A 23038-nucleotide genomic window follows, 5' to 3' on the forward strand; every position below is an offset into this window, starting at 1 on the left:
AAGCCGTAGAAGCCGAGGTCGCCTAGCGAAACAGAGAAGAGCACAACACTGCGGTGCTTCGCCAGCAGACGAAGGACCCTTCTGCACTCTGCCGTAAAAACATAAAAAGGAATCCTCGAGGTGTTCATGCTATATACACATCGTAAACGTACCGAAAAGCCGCTGAGTAAAAAGAGAGAAAAGAAAAAACAGCTCGGTAAGTTGCATCGCAAAAAGACGACTCGAGTACATCGATAACCGCCGCCGAGGGACAGTTCAGTACGAAAACAGGGGATTCAACAAAAGACAGGCAATGAAAAACAAAAAGGCCTTGCTGTCCGCTTCAAAGATTCACCAGGTAGCACGCCACGCTGTTGAGGGCCGCCTTGACGATCTCCGCCTCACTCCCGCATTGAATCTGCAGAGGAAAAATCGACGTCTGCCGCTCCGCATCCGCGTAGACGGGAATCGTCGCTCTGCTCTTCGCTGCGTCGATCTTGCCGGCGTCCACCCAGCCCACCGTGATGTTGTCCGGCAGCGGAATCGACGAGGGCGAGTTGGCCTGGACAGACGTCAGACGACCATCGGGCGTGATGCCCGCACCTTGAATCTGCAGACTCGATGCGGCGATCTTCACCGTGACCGAAGCCTGCGACACGCCCCCCATCGCAGCAACAAGGACGAGGTCCACCAGAGGAGACCGGCTGACACGCGCGGTGTGCTGGCGCAGCGCGTTGAAGAAGGTTTGCGGGCGGAGCAGGGCCGACAGGTCGTAGAGGGCCGACTGGCTCAGCGGCTGCTTCAAATTCGCGCTGGTCGTGTTATACTTGCGGGTGAGCAGCGCCAACCACATCTTCGACTCGTGCGGGCCGTCCATGCGATCGAGCCAGCGACTCGGCATTCGGCCGCTCATCAGCTCCGTCGCCTCCGCACGCAGCTCGACGTCGGGGATGATGGTGCCGTCCGCAACCGCCTGTAGCGTCGCGAAGTACGCCCTCACGTCCTTGATGATGGCACCCAGCAAATTCACTTCGCTGATGAAGAACACCTCCATTGGGGTCGGGTCGCCGTTGTTCTGACTGGACACCAGCGGCGGCACGCCCACCGCAGCCACCCCGCTGCTGCGCCACACCTCCAGCACCGGGTTCAGTCGCCCCCGCCACTGCTCCCCGCTTGTCTGCGCCGTATGTTCCTCTTTGCCGAGCTCGCGCAGTGACTCACGCATGCTGTGCGCCACCTCCTCCTGCACCGTGCGGTCGGCGTTGTTGCACAGGCAGAGCAGCGCGGGCGGGTCGACGTCGGGGAGTTTGCTTTGGAACAACTGCACCACGTTGTCGTGCTGTCCGGCCGTGGCCGCCGTGAGGCCCGGGAAGAGCTGCACCTGGTCCTGAAGCAGAACCTTTTCGTTGAAGTAGTTGCGAATTAGCAGCTGGAGCACCATCTCGTCAGCCGGGCTCTCCAGGCGACCGCCGTACAGGCAGTTCTCGAGGAACCCGATGAGGGTGACCCAATCCAGCACGGGCTGCTTTGTCAGCGTCGTCAGGACGTCGGTGGCCGCCTTCAAGTCTGCCGGGGAGAACTCGTAGAACTTCGACCACCCTTGTGGGACGTAGGTGCGGCGCTCCTGCACCACCGCGTGAAACCACGCCAGGCCGAGGAGCAGGCGCGCCCCGATGGGCGTCTGCGCGGACAAGAACGCCTTGTCCCACAGACCGTAGGTGCGCAACACATTCTGCTTCACACCGGGCGGGGCCTCCACGGCGACCTTGTTGGACATGCGCAGCAGCACACTCGGGAACAGGTCGTGCTGCTCCGTGGTGATGATGAGGCGGAAGTCGGAGTTCGGCTCCGGCATCGAGCACAACTCGTTTTCCAGCACCGACGCCCAGCTGAGCACCAGGTGGAGGTTCTTGAGGAGCAGCCAGTCACCCTGCGCGGCACAGCGGCGCACCTGCTGGAGCGCGGCGTCGGTCTGTCCGCCACCGAGGGCAATCTGCACAAAGCGCTCTTTGCCGACGAGGTGGTTCGCGACATCCTGTATCTCCACGCTTGGGTCCGCGCCGCTGGAGGTGACCAAGAGAACCGGAGAGCTGCAGCGGGTGCCCAGAATGGTTTCCTCCAAGGACACCACCGGAGCGAGCGACGGGAGCCCCAGTTTGCGCAGGACGATCTGCAGCGACGCCGCGGCCATTCGATCGGGTCGAAACGTGTTGATCCAGAGCAGCTGCTCCATGTCAGAAAAGCCCGCCGCACGTGGCTGCTCTGCTCTTGCTTCACCCAGCAGGGCCTGCTCCGGCGCTGGGGACTGCATGACAGTGGTCCACTTCTGCGTCTGTCGCACCTCCCACTTCTCCACGAGCAGTTTGCCGGTGCTGCTGGAGAGGATGCCGGCGTACTTGATCTTGCTCGACACCGGCGCCCACGGCGGCAGCTGCGAGTCGTCGACGGCCGTCACGTTGGTGATGGTGCCGACGAGAGCATCCCATAAATCCTGCGGAAAGGCGGACGGCCACAAAACGTGCAAGATGTGGAGGCCAAAGACAAGGCGGTCCTTCTTGAGAAGCCCGCGCGCCACGTTGTGGAAGCACGTCTTCGTAAAGCTGGCCACGAGCACCTGGACCTTTTCAGCTGCGTTGTTGCTGCCCTTGTAGGTCGTCAACGCCTGCGTGAAGAGGGCAATATAGTCGGTGATGCCAAACTGGTACATGTGGTTGAGCGCCTCCATGTCCTGAATGACAAAGAATAGCGTCGCGCCGTGGTGGGCGAATGGTCGGTAGACTTCTCGTTTCTCATCCAACTCCGTCTGCAGGTCGCGCGACATCTTCAATGACTCCTCAATGTGCGATGCCTGAACCTTCACCTCGTTCAGCGACTTGATCAGTTGCGTGTTCTCCAGCAAGCTACCTTGCGAGTCCGCCAGGTCGTCCAGGAGGCGCTGCTCTAGCTTGTTCAGCTCGAGCTGCAGTCCCTCTTCCTTCTTGAGTAGCTCGACCTTCTGCTTCTCCAGCTCGGGGCGCTCGCGCTGCAGCGTCACGCCGAGCAGCTGCCCCTCCAGCCCAAGACTGGTCACCGAGAAGTTCACCTCCGCCACGAGCGCCGCGGCGCTCGGTGAGAGGTTCACCGCCGACTGCCGCGAGAAGAGAAGAATGCGGAAGCTGTCCTGCCACTCCACGGCCTTGTTGCCCACCTGCACCACCCGCTTCGAGCCGGCCGAGGTGAGGTCGTGGCGCAGCACGGTGTACAGCAACGGTGCAATGGTGCTCACCTCCGTCACGAGCAGCGTCTTGCCAAAGCGAATGGCCAGCTCCAGGGTGTGAGTGAAACGCTCGTCGTGCATGGAGATGACTTCGACCACCACGTTCGCCGCCTTTAGGTGCTCCTTCACCCATTCCACCGCCTTGCTCGCTGGGTCGACAATCAGCGGCGTCTGCTCCGTGTCCAGCATCACCACCGCGTTCTCCAAGCTCAGGTCATCCGCTGGCAGCCCCTCCGACTTCCACTGCAGCAGCTCGCCCTCCGTGCGCAAGAAGCGTGTCACATCCACCACCTCCGTAAGGTTCAGGCGGTCGCACCACGTCTTGAGGTAGCGGCGCCGGCCACTCTCCGTCTCCTGACCGAGGTACGTCAAGAAGCCCGCCGCAGCGAGGGCGCGCTTCGGCATGGAGTCGTTCGCCTCTCCAATCGACCTCACCTCTCCAGCCCAGCGATCCTTCTCGCCGCTCAGCTTGTCCAGCAGCTCCTTCGCCTTGCCAAGCTCCTCCTCCGCGGCCTTCAGCTTCGCCCGCAGCCGCTCCGCCTCCTTGCACTTCTCTGAGAAGCCCTCGCGCAGCTCCTTCACCTTCACGTCGATCTTCTTCAGCTTCTTCTGCAGGTGCTCCAGCTTCGCCGCGCCCTCCCTCTGGTTGCTCTCCAGCTGCTCCAGCTGCTGCGTCAGCGGCGCAATCCGCTCCATAATCGTCGAGTACTCCAGCATCGCCTTGACCCACTCCGCCATCGGCGCCGCCGCGACAGACGCGCGTTGGATCGTCTCCGGCTTGAAGAACGCGGCCCGCTCGCGCAGCAGCTTGTCGACGCGGCGGCGGATGTCGGCGGTCACGTTATTCACCTCAAAGTCAAGAATGCGCTGCTTCGCCCCCCGCTCGCCGAGGAACTGCCGCATCGACTGCCACGACACGTCGTTGACGCCCAGCAGCGCCAAGACGCCCTCCAGCACCACTCGAATAGCCTCCGGTGGGGAGGGGAGGGAACGGATTTCGTTGAGCTGCTCGCTGCGGATGGAGCTCACGGCGTCGCGGGCGGCCTCCATCATCGGCTTGATGCTGCTCAGCTCCTCCTCCACCTTGCCGCGATTGGTTGCGATATCTTTCTGCTCCGCCTTCAGCTGCTCCTCTAGAGCAGCGGCCTCGTCGCGCTGCTCCTGCGACTCCTGCATGCTGGTCTGGATTTCGTTGAGCGCCTTGTCCGCCGCCTTCTGCATCTTTTCCACGTCCTTCTTCTTGTATGCGACGTCCTCCTTCACCTTCTCCACGCTCTCCTCTGCCTCCTTCAGTTTCGCCAGACCGACCTCGAAGCGCGCCATCTTCTCCTTGCTCGAGTGACTCTTGCTCGCCAGCATGGCGCGGAAGGTGTTGATGAGCACCTGCACATCGTGCGGCGTCGACCGCTCCCCCATGCCCTCGTGCATGGCGTTGATCTCACGATGCACGGAGAAGCCTTTGTTGGCCGGGCTCGCCTCCAGCGCCGCGATCTCGTCCTTCAGCGCCGTCTTGCAGATCGTCTTGGTCATCTCGCTACTCCAAGAACCCATCCACAGCAACTCGCAGCGGCTGATCAAGGCGGGGTTCGATTGCAGGCGGATGAGAAAGAGTTCGTGCCGTGGGTCCATCAAGAGTGCCACGCGGAGGTTGCGCTGCAGCCGCTCGACAAAGTAGGTGTAGATCGCACCCATATGGCCGTCGTTGGCGGCGTCGTCGCGAATCGCAGAGAACATCGTCTCCATCTCCTCCTGCGTGAACAGACCTGGCACCTCGCCGCTGCTCAGCAGGCTGTTGATGTATTCTAAGAAGGCCTCGTCGACAATGTTGTGTTCCTCAAGCAAGAGCACCATCGGCGTGTTCTGCGAGGTCGCTCGTTGGATGAGACCGCGCAGGTCCAGCCGGAACTGCTTCAGCGCGTAATCCTGCGTCATGTTGAGCGACACCACCTCGCGGCGCTGTTGATAGGCGGCTAGCAGGACAGCGCTGCGGCGGCCAACACCGGTGCTGCCCACCAAGACTAAATGCCCGCCTGGTCGCGCAAGGACGCGGTCGACATAGGTCACCCAGCAAAGAATGTCCGGGATGGCGGGAACATGAAGCTCTTTGAACTCACGGCTGTACCGCAGCAGCACACGCTTGACCTCGTCGCGGACGTCGTCGTACTTCTTCTGTTGCAACTTCAACAGTCGGCGGGTGCCTTTCACGGCCGGCGGCGATGCGGCCGCACCGTCCGCTTGGTCACCGCCATCCATCACTGCAGTGTTGTCAGCGGTGTCCGAGTCGTTCTTCGTCGTCGCAGCCGCGGCGTCGTCCTTGTCGAACCAGGTCACAAACATCGTCGCAAAGCGGTCCTCCTTCGGCGGGACGGCGTACCCAATCGCGGCGAGCTGCTCGGCGAAGGTGCGCAACGCTTGGCGACGGTCCTCAGCGCGCGGCAGGCAGTCCGCAAAGATGCGACTGGCCTCGTACGCCAGCACCGCCGGCAGCGTCGTGCGGGTGTCGATGTGGTACAGCAGCACGTTTGTGACCCACTTGGTGAGGTGGCGTGGGCAGAAGGAGAAATGTGCGTACTCCTCGCCCTCGAACTGGTGCCGCACCTTCTCGTACACCCGCAGCATGAACTGCGCCAGCTGGGTGCCTTTTTCATAGTCCTTCCCTTGGCCGATGTCTGTCTGCCGCAGAAGGTGCGACCAGTAGGTAGCGTAGACCTGCAGGAGGCTTGTTTTGGACGGGTAGGAGACACCGATGATGCTTGACAGCGCCAGCAGTCGCGGCGTGACAGAGTAGCGGCCCGCCGACGGGGCTGGGTTCATGCTCGCGACGATCTGCACGCGGTCTGTGCCGATCCACTCCAGATCCTGGTTGTAGAAGCCCTGGTAGAGAATGAGCTGCTGCAGAAAGGAGTGCAGCTCTACGGTGCCGTAGCGGTCCGCCTTAGGCAAGTTCACGTTCTTGAGAATGATCACCAACCGCTCGCCTTCGCGCGGACGGTAGATCGGGCCAACGTTCGAGTTCATCATGACACACATCTGCTCGATCTTCTGCACGACGTGCGTCGAGCTCGTCTGCGCACTGCAGTTGATCGTTGCGGTGCGAAACGACGGGCGGGCGGCGAAGACGTGCTCCAGCAGCGCACCTTTACCGCACCCCTCCGGCCCCACCACGAAGATCGGCGTGCACTTCGGGTCATCTAAGAGCGGCTGGAACATGGACACCAGACGCTGCACCTCGATTGTCTGCACGACTGGTGCCCGACCGGCGAGGAGCTCCGTCGGGGTCACGGTCGTCGACAGATCGGCTGTGAACTCCAACGCACGGTTCTGCGACTCCAGCCAGTACGAGTCGAAGGGCCGCGCCTCCGAGCAGGGCTGCTGGCCGCTGGTGGAGTAGAGCCACCGCGCAAGCTTCGTTGCAGACTCCGGCTTCAGACAAGCACCGAGACCGCGTGCGAGGGAGTAGATGAAGTCCTGCACATTCTTGGTATTCATCACGTAGAGCAGGGATGTGCGCAGCAGGCCCATGCGGGTGACGGGTACCGTAAAGTCGTTCAGCCGCTGTGTCTCGTCAATGGCAGCAAAAACGTACTTGAGGATGAGCGGTTTGATCACGTTCTTCACATGCAGCGACTTCCACTTCATCGCCGACTCCACCACCGCCTCCAGCTGCACGTCTTTCTCGGAGAAGAAGAGCACACCCATGCGGGACACCGTGGCAGGCGAGGCGAACTCCAAGCTGTGCGTCTCGAAGATGAAGTTGACGTTCGCGCCAAACTGAATGCGGACGCCGTTCGGCATCGTCAGCAGCTTGTTGTCGTCCAAAACAGAGTTGAGGGACTCGATCCATTCCGGGTCGATGTCGCCGTCGCACAGGATCCACGGGCGCGCTTCTTTTGGCTGCTTCACGACACTGCGCGCCGCCGCAGTCAGCACACCGTCGTACCACTCCCGCGTGTCGGGGTCCATGTACCCAAGGAGTCGCCGGCGCGGCATGGCTTTGGGGTTCATCACGTGCAGGGGGACGATGACGTGCATCGTCTGTAAGGCTTTGCGGAGAATGTTCAGGAGGGTGCTCTTGCCACTGCCGCTCGGTCCCACCAGCACGACACCGGTGCGCTGCTGCAGGGCCTCGTATAGCTGCAGCACTTTCTTCTGCTGCGAGGCGATGGGCTGCAACCCGAGCAGCTGCACCGCGCTACTCACCGCCGCCTCGAGCTTGTCGTAGGTGATCTCGCGCGACTCCACACCGGGGAAGACGTCACGCAGCAGGCCTTGGAAGACGCGGGCGTCATCGGCGGTCAATTTGCTGAGCGTGTTCGTGTTCAGCGATTGCAGCACCAACCCCGTCTCATCGTTCTGCGTCGGCGTCTTGCCCGGGTTTGCCTTCTTCCAGCGCTGGACGAGGGTACCGCCCAACCGCAGCACTGCCTTCAGCGGGCGCAGGCCCCAGTCGTAATGCTGCTGGCGGCTCATCAGCTGGCCACACAGGCGGTACAGTGCGACGATGTTCGTGGCAAGCGCCCTGGCGTGCGTGAAGCCTTCGGAGAAGAGCATTGTCGATGTGATGAGCTCGTTGTCCGGCACGCTCATCGCCACCTCGCGGAACAGCTGCTTCAGGTTGTCGGGCAGCCGCGTGCGGCCGCCGTAGCCCTTGCCGGCCGGGTTCAGTGTCACGAAGATGCCGGCGTTCGCATTGACGTTTACCTCCTTACCGAGCAGCAAGCAGTTGGCCTCGCCCGACTTCAGAGCCTGCTGAATGACTTGAATCATCTGCGAAATGGCGGAAAGCTGGTCGATCTTGAGACGGTTGAACTCGTCGAAGCAGCCCCACGCGCCGCACTTCACAATGCCTACAAAAATGCGTCCCATTGCCTTGAAGTCGATGCCCTCATCGCAGTTGAAGACGAGCACCTGACGGCCCATGGCGGAGCCCAGCGCCTTGACCGACTCCGTCTTGCCTGTTCCGGCGGGGCCGTAGGGGTTGCCGCCGTAGCCGAGGTCCATGCCTTTCGTCAGCACGAGGTAGCACTTGTCCGTCAGCGGCGTGTGCACCAACTTCGCGGCGTTGCCCTGGTACTCGTAGGTGTAGTCGAAGGTGGTGTCCGCCATGTGCACCGTGCAGCGGTGCTTCGCCTTGCCGTCACCCATGCGGTAGCGCAGCTGCTTCTTCCACCACCACTCCTCCACGTGGCGCACGTTGCGCGTGATCAACAGCTCGACCACCTCGATGTTGTGGATCGTGTCGAGAATCAGCGCCTTCGCCTTCAGCACGTCCACCGCACCCAACTCCGCCGTCATCGCGGTGAGGGCGTCCAGCCGCTGCCGCAGTTCGGCGAGGACCTTCTTGAGCGACTGCGTCGTGATCGCCTCCTCCACCTTGCGCGAGAAGTGGATGCCCTGCGCCACCTGCAACACCTGCGAGGGGTAACGGCTGACGCTGTCCTGCGTCGTCGCGTCGGTTTGGCCGACGCAGCTGACCAGCAGCGTGTGCAGCGTCTCCTGCATGCTGGCGTCGAGGGCGAGCAGCCAATCCTCCACGTCGTTGCTGGTGATCGAGACGGGGGTGCGCAGCGCCACCTCCTCGTGGTCGGCGCTGATCATGTGGGTGAGGGTTTTGTTGTCGGGGCTGAAGGTGACGGAGTGGATGCCCATAAACAGCTTCTTCAGGTGCGCCTGAATGACAGATGGGTCCTGGCTGTGGCCCAGCATCTCTAGAAGGTCCTCGTCGCTGATAAAGTAAAAGCGCGGCTGCTTGCCACGCTTTGCCTCCAAGTACTCCATCAACGACTTCTGGCAGCGCTCGATCTGCTCCAAGACGCCTTTTAATCGCTCATTCACGTCCATCTGGCTTGCAAGCGACATGACTCGCGGGTCTGCCTCGACCTCGCGCAGGATGGTGACAAACTCCTTGTCGACTCGTTTGAAGCGCGCCTGCTCGTGTGGTAGGGCACCGCGGGCAAAGATCGGCTCTAAGTACGCCCACTTGCGCTGAATGCTGTTCAGCAACGTCAGACTGAGTGAAAGGGAGACCAGCTTTGCCTCCCAGCCAGCCGCCTCATCGGCGAAGTGAGCAAAGAAGGGGCTGTCTTTGAGTGAGTTCACCAAGGCCTGATTGTCGCTGACCTGCGTCATGATCTCCTTCCAGTCTGTGATGAGGCGCACCTTGCTGGCGCTCTCTGTCGGCGGCGTCAACGTGAAAAACGCCTCGAGCGCCCACGTGCGCATGTCCTGCAAGGCTTCGCGAAGCTGAATCTCACCCTGCGCACGGGCGTGAAGCTGCTTCAGCTCGTCCTCCTTCGCCAGCAAGTTTTGGTAGTGGTCTAACATCATGCCAAAGTGGAGGTTCGTGCTCGTCGTCCCTTTTGGAATGTCGAGCAGGCGGAACATCTCGTTCCAGTGCTCCGTCATCCACCCATCGCCACGCACGAACTTCAGCAGCGGTGCAACCTCCACCCAGTCCTGGACCATGTTCAGGAGGTAGGAGGCAATGGGATTCTCTGCCGCGGCCTGCTTGCCGGCCTTGGACGAAGACGACTTGCCCTTCTCATCCGCCGCCGCCGCCTTCGACCCGGCGAGCCTCGCGGTGAGGGTGGTACGCCATTCCTTGCAGAAGTCCTCAAACTGAAAGGTGTGGGAGCGGAAGGTCAGCCAGTCCTCGTTGCGCAGCTTCTCGAGTTGTTCTTCGAAGGTGTCGTAAAGACCCCACATCGCACTCGTCTCCGTCGCATCTCGTTTCGTGTCCAGCAGCACGCTGAAAACGGGTTTCACTTGGCCAAAGAACTCGCACTTCGACTCGAGCTCCTTCGCCTGTGCGTCCAGGTCGTCCAAGTCGTTCAGCTGATCCTTCATCGCCGGCAGCAGCTTGTGGATCAGCTTTGTGTCCTTCTCCCCAAAGGCCCGCATCAGCTGCGACTTCTGCCGCTTCCATCCATCGCCGAACCGCTGCTCATCCTTCAAAAAGCGCTGAATTAACCCGTTCAGCGAGACCCGCATCTTCGACACCGCGGCGGCCATCACCTTGGTGTGCGAGGTCATGGCATCCTTCAGGTGGTCCCACCGCACACGCGTCGCGCCGAGTTCGATGGACGTGCCGACGTGATTGCGCAGCTCTTTGTTCTCCTCCAGCACGCCGTCCAGCTTCTTCTCGTAGACGCTCATCTGCTCCAGCGACTCGTTGTAGCGCCTGTTCGCCTCGCCCACCTCGTCCATCGTCGTCGGCTGCCGCTCCACCAAGTTCGATACACGGAAGACAAAGTCGTCTATTTCATTCACGGCGGACTGGATGTGCTTGCGCATGCCGTTCAGGAGGGCATCCTCGAGGCGGTGCAGGTGTTCCTCAATGCTCGCCCGGACCGGCACCGTGCTGATGGCGAAGCAGCCGATCTTCATGACATCCTCGATCTTCCCCATCTTTTCACGGTGCTCCTCTACGGTGCGGAAGCCCCCGTCGAAGCGGCCGTCCATCTTCGCCATCCACGCCTCCACCACGGAGTCGAGGTCCGGCGAGCCGTTGAGGCCGCACATACTCACGACAATGTGGGAGCGAAAAGCCTTGCGCACGCGGTTCAGCTTCGCGAAGAGTTCGATGGCCTTGGTATGCACCGTGACGATGCGGTCGTTGTTGGTCAGCGGCATCAGAGGATAAATCTCGTAGGCGGAGCTCGCATCCTGCCGCTTCGGCTGCAACCCACGGAAGCGCAGCGGCACGCTGACAAACTCGCGCAGCTTCACGTAGTAGGCCTCGCGAATCGCCTCAAAGCTGGGCTTGAAGTTCACTGCGCCTTGCTTGAGGACGAGCTCCACCTTAAACTCAGACATCTCCTCATGCAAGCTCTCCAGCCCACGACGGTACTGATACTCCAACGCCTTGTAAATCTGACAATCCCAGTGCCGCCGCCACTCGTCGTAGTTAGACAGGTGCTGGGTGGCGAGAAACTCGTCCAGGCGACTGCGCATGTCGTCCACCCGCGTGCGCCACTCCTCCATGTGGGTGGTGAGGTCCACCTTCATGAGGTTCATCACCTGCGTCCCGAACTCCTCGTGGAAGCGGCGGACTTGTCGGTTCGCGCTGCTCAGCGCCTCGATCGAGTTCTGAAAACGCAGGTTGACGCCCTCCAGTTCTTGATAGTTGGCCGCCGTGACGGTGCGCCGCGGCGTATCGGCGTAGAGGACCTGAGACATGCTCCGCTCAATCGCAGACGTCAGCATCGCACGGGTGCACGGAAGGATTTGGGACACGGCAGTGTTGTGGTTCGCCACGCACTGCTGGGTCTGCATCGCCGCCAGGACAAGGTGCTCGCATGCGGTGATCGCGCTTTCCGTTGAGCTGCTCAGCCGCCACCACGCGGCCGAGGGGGAAGAGGGGGCGGTGCCAGCGGTGCCAGCGCTCGTCCCCGTGCTGCTGCGTCCACCTTCACCCAACATGCCACCTTGCTGCTGTTGCTGCTGCTGCTCAAAAGCGGCCGCGTCGCTCAACCACGCACGCACGTTTCGCACCTCTTGCATGAACTTACGCAGCGAGGGATGGACGGCGCAGGTGAGGAGGTAGGCGTATCGTTCGTCGTTGTGGTCCTCCACCTTGGCCACCACCACGGCGTCCTGCAGGTCCAACACCTTGCGGGCTGTCAGCTCAATGGACGAGCACCACAGCTCCATTGTTGCGGTTTCCTCCTTCGTCGCCTTCGCAATCAGGTCGTGTGCATGGCTCGTGATGTCGGTCAGCAAAGGGCTCGTGGAGCCGAACAGCTTGCCGGCGTCGTCGGGCACCATCACACACTCCGCCACGCAGCCGCGAGCGGCGCGGAGCTTTTGAAGCGGGGTGGATGCGCGCTTGCTGTTGTTCTCAAACCGCCCAAAGATGCGGTCCAACTGCTCCTTGAGGTACGCGGCGACGCCGTCGAGTTCGCGTGCGACAGCGGTGCGAACGCCTTCGCGGCGCAGGAGCGCGCTGTGCTGCTGGAGCGTGCGGAGCTCGGTGTCGGTCACCGGGCTCTGAAAGAGGTGCTTAACCCGACTTCGCAGCTTCGGCTCCATAAAGGAGCATTCGTGCTCAAAGGTCGCTACACGCGACTCCCACGTGGCGGACGACACGGTGCGCAGATCGACCGCGCTGACGCCGTCAAAGATCACCTCCGGCTGCAGTCCGTCCGGTATCTTCTCCTGCAGCACCGTCACACTGGCGAGGGTGTCGCGAATGCGCAGGACCTGGTGCAGTCGCTGCGCCAACATGTCAAAGCTCTCGTCGTGGTACATGCCGCTCTCCCAACCGACCCAGTCATGTTTCACGAGGTGTGCGACAATCTGGTTCCACTGCTTGCACAGCGCGACGGACATTCTCAGCTCTCCCAGCTGCATGCGCCACGGTGCACGCCAGTCCGGGCTATACAGCTCAATCTGACTGCGCAGGTACTCGCGCAGATCGCCGGAGACGGTGCTGAGCAGCGACAGCGTGTTGACCTTCACCCGGTCGGCGTTGGCGGCACGGTTCTCATTCCAGTAGTCCGCCAGCGTGCGGTGCACCCTGCGCAGCACCTCCGCCGCCTCGGCAAGGTTGAAGGCCTTCGAGCGCCACGCCGCGGGAAGGGCGGAGTCGACGGCGCTCTCCGCGTTCAGCGCGAGCGCCTGGGCCCAGGTGCGGGTGTCGATCCACACCTTCGCCAAATCGCCCTCCGGCAGCTTCAACACGCTGTACGAATTCTGCAAAATCGAGCCCTCCAAGCTCAAGTGCTCCGCGAAGCCTGCACCGTTGCACAGCGTTTTCGCGGCCGACTTCGAAGGACTCGCGCGATCGGGCTTGCTGGTTCCGTTCTTCGAGGCGCCGTCGTCTCCTTCATCTATGTTGTTCTCGCCGCTCTTTGCGTCGCCGTCCTCGCTGACGTTCGCGCCGTCCGCGGCGTCGACGTTGGTGCCGTCCACTGCCATCTCCAGTTCCGAGTCTGCGACAATCGACGACGTGGTGCTGGAGAAGGCTTTGATGCAAATGGTGCCTTTCACCTGCACGTCGCAGCGCGTGCCGTGTGGACACAACAACGAGGGGAAGTTGACGATGGCGAGGGCGCCGTGCTTCTGCTCCGCCACCACGTCGTGGTACAGCACCTCCATCATCTCCGCCACCCCCGGCGTGTGTGGGATGCCGTCCAGCCCCCCAGCGGCGGCGCTGCCCTTTCCCCCGCCGTCCACACCGAGGGAGACGCCGGAGTCGCGCAGCAGCTTTGCGAAGGAGACACTCTTGTCGGCCAGCTTTCCAAACTGTGTTTCCAGCTCATCGCCAGAGAGGTGCACCGAGGCAGTGCGACTGTTTGTCACATCCCGCACCAGCACGTTGCACAGCGACTGCACCTCCACTTCAATCTTGCTGTCCGCACCGAGCGGGGAGAAGGCGAGGAGAAGCCAGCCATCGCCGCGGCGAGCCTGTACATTGCCAAATCGCAGCTGGAAGTGGCGCTGCGCGGTGCTGGCGAGCTGCGACTCTACAGAGATAAGACCTGACATCCGAGTGTGTGTGTGCGTCGTCTCACGCACACAACGAAGAGCAGATCGTAAAGAAAGGAAGGGGGTTTATTTCAAAGAAGAACAGAAGAGCTATACAGAAAACACGGCAACGAGAAAACCACACCACCCACTCTTCCTCCGTGGCACCCGCAAGATGGAGCTGAGTGAAAAAAAGATTGAAATAACGAAAGAGGAGCAGCAACACCCGCCACGACTTCGCCTCAGCGTTCCAAGCTCGCCTTGGTCAAACAGATTCTTGACAGACGAAGACAAAGGAAAGTAAACACTCAGCGTACTCACTCTACACCTCGGAATGAAGTCCCGTATTGGCTGCAACGGTGAGTCCGTCAAGAGAAGAAGAACAAAAAAAACCCGGTATTTTCGCACCACCCTTTCTGTCGTTTGTACACACGGTGACTCTAACCCGCGCTGACGGCCTGCACACTCGACAAGTTAGCAAGTAAAAGAAGAAAGTGAAAATGAGAACAACGAACTTTGCACTGCCCGGTCCGAGGACAAAGAGGCGATGGTACAGCAAAGATTGACAAAAGGAAGGAGGAAACGCAAGAGGAAATGAAAGACGGTACAAATACACGACACGTTGAAGAGTGAGAAATGAAAGGGAAAGAGAGAAGGCGAACGAGCCGCATTGACGTCGCTCTCTCGTGCTTGCCGTATGCGAAGAAGGAGGAGAGCTTGTTCGGAGAAGTCAACTTCACTGTTCATTGCATTTGAACAGTTCTTTTGGGCAAAGAGCAATGGAAAGACCACAGTAACGCAGATAGCAGACACGTCTCGCCGCCTCCCACTTTGCGGCCAAACAGAGTTTCAACATATATTGTGTTTACTGTTTGAGTATGCGCACACAGTTTGGCTTCAAAAAATAAACCCAACAAAAAAACGGAAGACAAGACAGAACACTTGACAGTTCGACACACGAGAATCGGCAGTATATAATTCTAAGCTGACGTAAACCGGTACAACAACAACCAAGAAAAAAAAGACGAGAGCACGTGAACACGCCCACGGCAACAATAAAAAGAGCAAACATATGCGTGCGAAAGAGGGAGGAGGAGTACTCTCGCGACACTCGGACACAACAGACGAAACAGACACGAAACGGGAAATCTACAGGGGAACAGATAATTTATTGTGTTTCGGCGAAAACAGAAACAAGAAGTCTTACACAAGAGCCACTCCTCTGATCAACATCGCGCGAATTCAAATGAAGAAGAAGGGCATGGAAAGAAGAAAACAGGAAAAAATGTGCGCAGCCCGCTGACGTACACGCCGAAAAGAGCACGGGTCAACTTCTTTCTTTGTGTTTCACATCACAGTCGATATCAAAGGGACAAGCCAGCTAAACAGGGGTTTTGCTTGGTGGGGGCGTGTGGGTGAGGTCCGCTAAGACGTGCTCCTGCCCGCTTTCCTTCAGCCAGTCGCGGAACATGGCCGTCACGCGCTGGTGCAGGTCCTCCACGAGATCGTTTCGCCCCGCATCCCGCAACTTCGTGCACGCGCTCCCAATCGCCTCGTTCACCTCACGCAGGCGATGCAGGCGGCGGTTCATCGCATCACGGTACGGCGCGGGCAGCGGGCACGGATTGGTGCGCGTCACGTTGCTCAGATTGGCCGACTGCGTCAGGGGAAACGGCATGCTCTGAAATTCGGACGGCGGCAAGATGGCTTCGTGGTCCGGCAGCCCCACGTTCCAAAAGTTCAGCAGCGGACTGATGCCGGAGTTGCTGATGTGCTGCTCCATGGCCGGATAGAAGGAGTTGTAGGGCGCAAAGCGCACCCCACTTTGCGCAGACGAGGTCGCGCCACCTCCCTGGTCCGCCGTGGCGCCCTGCAGAAAAACGGGTGGGGTGTTCACGCAAATGTACAAGGTCAAATTAGAGCAGCCGCTGACGACCACCGCACCGCACAGCGCGGACACGCAGCAGTGGTGGCAGTTCTGGATGCTGAGCACGCCACTAACAGGCCCCAGTGACACCGTGCAGTTCGTCAGCGACGACAGCTGCGTGTGGGGAAGGGAGGAGGGGGCGTAGATGTGCGTTTGCGAACAGTTCGCAATGGTCAGGTTGGAGGATAGAAGTCGCGTGGCCATGTCCGGCAGCAGTGTCTGCGGCGTGATGTGCACCGTGTTTGCTAAGTCTTGAATCGTCACGTTGTTGAAGCCGAACGCGTTCGCCGCAGCCGAGGCGGCCCCCCTTTTAATTTCGCTGTTTGGGCGAATACGCACACGCAGGTACTGCGAGAGCACCGCCACGTCGATCGTCTTCTCGTTGTACTGCCACAAGAAGCTAACGCTCGGCCCAAAAGGCTGCTCCACACCGTTCACGACCTCGCGAAGTAGGTAGCCGAGCTCTGCTGCGTCTGCCTGCGTGAGTCGCGACGCGCGGGTGACGGCCACGGCAGTAACAAAGTCGTGCAGGTGGTTGCGCACGTAGTCGGCGACGTCGCTGCTGGAAGCGGTGCTGTCGCCCTGCGCCGCAGTGGTGCGCTTGCGCTCCACGAACAGCTGACACAGCAGGAACACCAGCAGGCCGGGCAGACTCACTTGACGCGCCGTCGACGCGGCGGGCCACCGGCTCTGATCCACCGTTCCACCCATTTTCTCTAAAAGCGCGCGGTTGCTCTCTTGGCGGAGCTGCGCCACGCTCGTGCGCTCCCCGCCGGTGTAGGCCGGCGTGCTCTGAATGCAGCCCCCACTAAAAGCGAAGAAGACGTCGAAGACGGCATAGGCGGTCGACTCGAGCAGGCCGAGAACCGTCATGGCCGTCTCCTTCCAGCTGGCTAAGGAGATGGAGGTCTTGTTGGCGCTGCTCTGCAGCACCTTCAGGATCGTCGCCGTCGTGAGCCCGGTCGGGGCATTGAGGAGGGCGCCGCAGTTGTCGAAGAGCGCAGGATTTACGGCGTAGACGGCCTGCCCACCGGCCCCTGGCGCGTTGCTGTCTTGACCGTTGGTGAGGTGGCTCGAGCCGCTACCGCTACGACCGAAAGATCCGCTTTGCCGACGAGACATCGCCGATCACAACACGATTTGAATCCTTTTTCGGTATTCTATGAGACTACGTACACTGAAAAAAAAAAGAAAGAAATAGATAGGTTCGAAGACTGAGGTAGTCGGATGTCTTCAACGCCTTTCACTGCTGCTATTTTTTTCTCAAAGCCCAACTGTACCGAACACCAACTTTGTTGTCAAAGAAGGAAACCTTTTATTGCTTCCTCGATGCGGTAAGAGGAGACGTGAATTTGGCTACAGTGCCAATGACAAAGCAGGAGGAGCGACGCCTGCTACAACGTGCTCTGCCTTTCTCTTCGCGTAGTCAAGACAACACTTGGACGGCTCTAAGGATGACAGTGAAGGATGGGTCTTGCGAATGTCTCTCTCTCTCACACACACAAGGGCGTTGCAGCAGAATGGTTGAACTGATCAAATGAAGGGAATAAACAATAACGACAGGAAGAAAAATAATGATAACAACACGTGACAAACGGTTGAGAAGAACGAAGGGAGACACAGAGAGGAGAAACGCCATAAACATATTTTTTTTTAAGAAGTGAAGTAGTGATAAGGCCTATTGATCGGAAGCACTACACTAGTAAAAAAAAAACGTTTGAACAGCTCAACATTTGACAGCACGCGACGATCAACGGAGACGAACTGACGTGGTTGTGAACTACACGGCTGGTGCCTCAATGCGCACACTCGGTGCGTGATCAGAGGCGCATCATCCGTGGCAATGCAGAACTGGGAGGAAGCTGAATCGCCACAGAACCAAACAAACAAAAAAGCACACTGGGGTGAGCCGCGCTTCTTCGAAAAAGCCTCACAACGTGTTTTCGGAGGAATTTCTCTTCGTCACAGGCGGCTGCAGGCATTTATCATACAGCAACAACAGCAATAACAACTCCACGTGGGAAAAAGAAGATGGTGAAAACTGCACACAATTAGAATCTGAGCTTTTCTTCTATCGAATTCGTCGCGTTACTATTATTATTGATTAACTTCTTTTATTTAAAAAAGATTCGGCAGCAACGTACTCAAATGAAGAACTCGAGGACGTAAAAGAATCCTCGTTGGTCAGGTGTGGAGCACGATCTTTTTCTATTGGGTTTGAGCAAAGACAAATGGAAAAAATAAAATATGAACACCACGCACACGCGCTCTGCGGGATACACGAAATCGATTTACTCTTCAACAGCAGCAGTCCGAAGAAAAAATGAAAGGAAACACACAAACAAAGCCATGTTCTCTCACGTCACAATACACGCGACCTGTGCCCTCATGGACCGTCTAAAAAGCTCCCATTTGGGGAGTCTTTTGCTATTCTTGCTTTTCTCTATGCGTCCTGCTTCTCGAAGGCGAGCTGCACCACCTGAATCTCCGTGTCCGAGAGTAGCTCCACGCCGTGGTCGATGATGCGCCACCAATCGAACAGGCGCAGCTTGTACCGCTGCAGCTTCCCCAAGTCATCGCCCTTCTCGTCCGCCTTGGCGCCTGTCTTGTAGAGGATGTACTGGCAGTAGCGATCGATAAACTCGAAGCGGGGATGGGCGACAGTGAAGCGGCCAGTGTCGTTGTAGTAGAAGTACCGCGGCGGCTTGTCAGGTGGTGGTCGGCGGAAGCGGTGATCAACTTTCATCCCCACCTCCAGGTAGTCGATAAACTGCAGTTTGTGCTCGACGTTGAAGTCGAGGTTTTCGCCTGGCTCCTTGGTGACGGTGGACGGTGGTTCCTCCTCGAAGCCGCCACGCTCCCACAGGCGCACCCACGGGTGGTGGCGGTACATGTCGAGCCCGGCGTCGCGGAACTTGCCCACCGCCTTCGGGTCGGTGTACTCGGCGTAGCGGTCCTTCTTACCAGGCGGTGTCACAAGGTAGCCGAGCCACATGGACGGACCGGGGTTGGCCTGCACGAGCCGGCCGACGAACTGCGACTGCAGCAGACCGTCGGCCCAGTGCTCCGTGTTGCCGAAGTGGCCGACGTAGGTGTGAATGCGCACGCCGTAGACGTCTAGCACCGCGTGAATGGTGCAGGAAAGCTCGCCTAGCGGGGATGGGATAACGTAGCGGTGCACTTCGACGATGGGGTAGCGCGTGATGAGCGCGCAGCCGTATGTGTTGTCGAGAGCCGTAGGGCCGTAATCGGTGTACGGGAAGCCGAGGTGGTAGGACACGTAGTCGACCAAATCGCGGTTGCCGTTCGTCATGTGCATGCTGTCGCTCTCCAAGAGCCCTATCACGCCCGCTTCCGTCCTGCGCAGCTGCTCCACCATTCGAGCGAGGGAGTCAACGTTGTAGTTGTCGAGGCCAAAGTGGACGGTGAAGATGGCACCCGAGAAAAAGGTCATGGCCTGCGCGGCGTGCCACACGTCCACGCGATCCTCGACGCTCAGGTGACCCAGGCGAAATTTCGGGTTCACCGGGGTGGTGCTGCTGGACCTGCTGATGTTCTTCCACATCCGCTCCATCGCATCATCGTAGCGCTTCGTGTAGTACACCGTCGCGAACTCCTTTGTGAGTGGGTCCGTCATGATGTTGCGCTCCTTGCGCAGCTCAATCAGAAGCTTGTGCATGTGCAGCACCTCATCCTGGTAGATGAGCGCCGTGTTCTTCTTCGCCGCGAAACCGGCATTACTGCCCATCGTGATGTAGCCCAAGAAGACCCACGCAAATGCGAAGAGGATGATGAGCACCACCATAAGCTGCATGGAGCGCTGCTTGCGTGCCGCCGCGATATCGGTCATCGACGACGCCACCGCGCGCGAGCCACGAATGCGCCGCGCCACGATCCACGCCGTGACGTACGTCAAGGCGACGTGGGCAAGGATCAGTGGCCGCGACTTCTCCCGCACCAGCCACCCCATCGGCACAAAGGGGTAGGAGATGCACAAGGCGTAAAGAATGCCAGACGTGATGACGACCGTTGTCCAGGCGAACTCAAAGGATGTGAGGAAGGTGCACTCGCGGCTGATGACGGCGTCCGCGTCTATTGCCTCGGCGATATGCGCGAAGCGGCGGTCGCTCTGGTGCGCCCACGTCACCTCCATCACAAAAGGAAAGAGCACCCCGATGCAGAAGGTGAAGCCGAGGCCGCCGAGGAGGGCCAGCGTCTTGCTGCCCCAGAAATTCTCCTGCGCGGCCCAATACTTTATGTCGACATCTGCTTTGGGCGAGTCCATGGTCACCGGATAGCCCGGGTGCGGGAGCTCGTAGGTGAAGTTGGTCTGGCGGGTGGCGAAGAGCATGAGGCACGTGCTCATGGCGAGCACGATACCAAAGCGGGTCCACGAACCGCGGAAGGCCGTGTGCAAGGCGCGGCGCACCACATCGGGGCGCCGCTTCGGCCGCAGCAGCACGAGCGAAATCGGCAGAATGTCCGTCGAGTAGAAGAGACCCAGCGTGAAGACGGCTACGATAATCAAGTTCGTCGGGTACGGATCCACCGCCAGCAGGCGCGGAATGTAGTTGGCGCAGTTAAAAAAGGTGACCCCGAGGCTGCTGATGCTGCCGAACAAAATACCGAGCAGCATGGGCGATGGGGCCGGGTAAAGGGTGGCGATGGCTGCGACGGTATTCTCGTTTACCTCGTCAATTTGACTCAAACTGAAATGCACGCCGCGAACGCGACCGCCCTCCACGCCCTCTTTCCTTCCATCGCCGTCGTCGTCCGCGAAAGGCTTACCGTCTGGGCTCTCAGCCTCGCGAGTGGCCGCACGCGCTTTCGGGGTGTTGACGGATGAGTTCACGGTCGCCACCGGGGAGGCGTCGGCAGACCCTCGCCTGTTCAGCTGCGTTTGCTGCTCCTCCTTCAGCGCGTTGCCGAACATCGCGTGGCGGTATATGACGGTGGTGAAGGTGAGGCCGAGAACGATGCCAAAGATGCAGCCGTAGAACGGGACAGTGTAAAACGGTGAGACCCCGACGTGCAGAAAGCGCAGCAGCATGCACAGCACCAATCCCAGCGGTGTCGCCATGGTCATGCGGCGACTATCCTCGTTGCCCTCCGACGACGAGCGCTTCAACATCACGGTGGATGGGTACAGGAAGCGAGTGAACAGACCCATGTACAGGAAGAGCGGCCCAGCCGCCACGACGAGAATTTTCTTTCCAGGGTCGTGGAGCACAACTTGGTGGAGGTGCGAGAGGCACGACATGGCGTAGAAGAAAACGTACATCGGCACAACTCGGTAGCTCAGCCCGATCGGGACGTGGGAGGGCTTCAGCCACGTTCGCGCAAACGGGCACGGCCCCGTCGCCCAGCGACGCAACTTGCCGATGCGCAGCAGGCACGGTATTCCGATGACCAGGATGGAGCTCATCTCCCACGAAAGCGACATGGCAATGAGTGGCATGAAGTACATGTGCTCAATGAGGTGCACCACCATCTCAAAGAAGAAGTGCGCCCAGTAAATGTCGCACAGCCAGAGCGACAGCCGCGACGGGGCACTGCAGAAGGAAAATCGATGAAGAATGACGTCGTGGTCGAGGAAGAACTCCCCTGTCGTCGTGCGGGGCGGCGAGGTGAGCGCGACGGTCTCTTCCGTGGCGTCGCTGCCCTCGAAGCCTTCCTTCTCCGGGTTGGCGAACCCGTCCGCTGGAGGCGTTGGAGAGGCAGGAACGATCACCACGTTGTCGCTTTCCAGCGCCGCGTTGTCCGTCTTTCCTGTCGGGCCGCCTACCTTCGCTGCGGCTGCAGTGGTGCTGCCGCCATGGCCGTTAACCACCACCGACGGCGACGGGGGCGACAGGAGGGAGCTGCGTCGGCCCCAGCGTTTGCGGTAGAAACCCGGCGTCGCGCTCAGCCACCACCCTTCCTGTTTCAGGTCATACCAAGCCGAGCCGTCGTAGATGATGTTGCACGCGCCGAAGGCCCATTCAAACATGTTCGACATGCTGAAGGAGCCGTTGGCGCAGGTGGAGAAGTGGTAGGTGTAGCTGCAGACGACACCAATCGAAGCAACCGTCTCACCCCACAGGCAAATGCGTTTGAGGAGGAGCGACCGAGAAGCATCCTGCTGAGTCGGGTAGATTGCCATGTTGTACCGGTTGCGGCGCACCAGCGCGGTCAGGGTGAGCTGCAGCACAAAGCACAGAAAGATGTAGGGGCAGAAGCCAAGGTTGTGGTACGACAGTGACTCGAAGGAGGCGACCATGGCCCAGATGCACGCCCCGACAAGCCGCCACAGATCTACCCAGAACATGAGCAGCGACAGAAACGCGCTGCTGCTCACGAACATCTTCATAGAGGTGCGGAAGCTGTACAGGTCGGACATTCCACGCGAGGACCTTTGCCAAAAGACGTTGAAGAGGGAAATGGTCGCGCCGAGGCGAAACGGTGTGCACAGCACAAAGGCGATGCGCCACGTCTGCCGCTCCGGCATCATGTCCCCAATTGTGGAGCTGATACTGGGCCAGAACTCGTAGTGGTCCTCGCCGCAGCCCGTGGTGAGGATCTCCTTTGTGTGAATGGCTAGCCCGATGTAGAGGCATGACAGGAGTCCGGTGCCGGTGATAATGGCGTAGATGAGCGCCGTGTAAGACGCCGGGAAGTAAAAAATGTGCCGCATTGTAATTCAGCTCGTGTATAATGAGCTCTTATCTCCTGATAAAAGAAAGGCAACAAAAATAACTATAACTACAGTATATGTCCCTACTAAGTGTCGACAGCAAAGCGGGGCGTAGGAAGAAAGAACAAGCCCCCCCCCCCTCAGATGCGGTCGCTTTAAACAGGGAGAAAAAAATATTAATAATAAGCCGTCACGCTTGCTTTAAATGTTTGAAGGTGAAATATGATGACTCAGCAAGCTCTTTCGTGCTTCTTCAAATCCAATTTTATCAGGGAAGAAAAACGAAAGAGAAAACAAAAACAAAACACTTCCGTATTTATGATGTTTGCGTCGCTCGTACGGTGATTCTTTTTTCTCGGTTGTTGTGTTCCTTCACGCTGCAGGAAAACAGATAACGCAGAAACAAATAAAACAGCGGAAAGAAACGAAAGAGCAACTTTGAAGTCGGTGAGCGTTTCTTTTCTTTTTCTTTTGAAATGAACCGCAACTCGAATCAGCGTGAGCCGAAGAAAAAAAAACTGAAGACAGCTAAAAAAAAAAAAACCACGATAGAAAATGGAGAGCTACCGCATAACAAGAATCGTATACTCCCTTTGATTGCTCGCGCTCGCGTTTCCGCTATATGGACTCAAAGCACTGGCAACGTCAAGGTTTCTTTACGATGTTTTTTTCTTCCTCGTACGTCTATGTGAGATGCAGTAACGCTTTTCCCGGTTTTTACAGCTCTGGAATTCAG

The 23038-nt window shown here is 59.2% G+C and overlaps 3 protein-coding genes across 3 annotated transcripts; all 3 read right to left on the bottom strand.

Annotated features, from left to right (window-relative positions):
* Window positions 1-322: 322 nt before the first annotated feature.
* ABB37_04405 (putative dynein heavy chain) lies at window positions 323-14224 on the bottom strand (the record flags this gene model as incomplete). Its single annotated transcript, XM_015802074.1, has 1 exon — window positions 323-14224. Exon 1 carries the CDS (start codon window positions 13721-13723, stop codon window positions 323-325), a length of 13401 nt encoding a protein of 4466 aa, XP_015659475.1. The 5' UTR covers window positions 13724-14224.
* An 859-nt stretch (window positions 14225-15083) lies between these two features.
* Window positions 15084-17159, bottom strand: ABB37_04406 (hypothetical protein; the record flags this gene model as incomplete). Its single annotated transcript, XM_015802075.1, has 1 exon — window positions 15084-17159. Exon 1 carries the CDS (start codon window positions 16749-16751, stop codon window positions 15084-15086), a length of 1668 nt encoding a protein of 555 aa, XP_015659476.1. The 5' UTR covers window positions 16752-17159.
* Window positions 17160-18072: 913 nt separating this feature from the next.
* On the bottom strand, window positions 18073-22302 carry ABB37_04407 (hypothetical protein; the record flags this gene model as incomplete). Its single annotated transcript, XM_015802076.1, has 1 exon — window positions 18073-22302. One exon carries the CDS (start codon window positions 22300-22302, stop codon window positions 18073-18075), a length of 4230 nt encoding a protein of 1409 aa, XP_015659477.1.
* Window positions 22303-23038: the final 736 nt, after the last annotated feature.

The sequence above is a fragment of the Leptomonas pyrrhocoris genome (assembly GCF_001293395.1).
Source record: "Leptomonas pyrrhocoris isolate H10 chromosome Unknown, whole genome shotgun sequence".
Taxonomy (NCBI): domain Eukaryota; phylum Euglenozoa; class Kinetoplastea; order Trypanosomatida; family Trypanosomatidae; genus Leptomonas; species Leptomonas pyrrhocoris.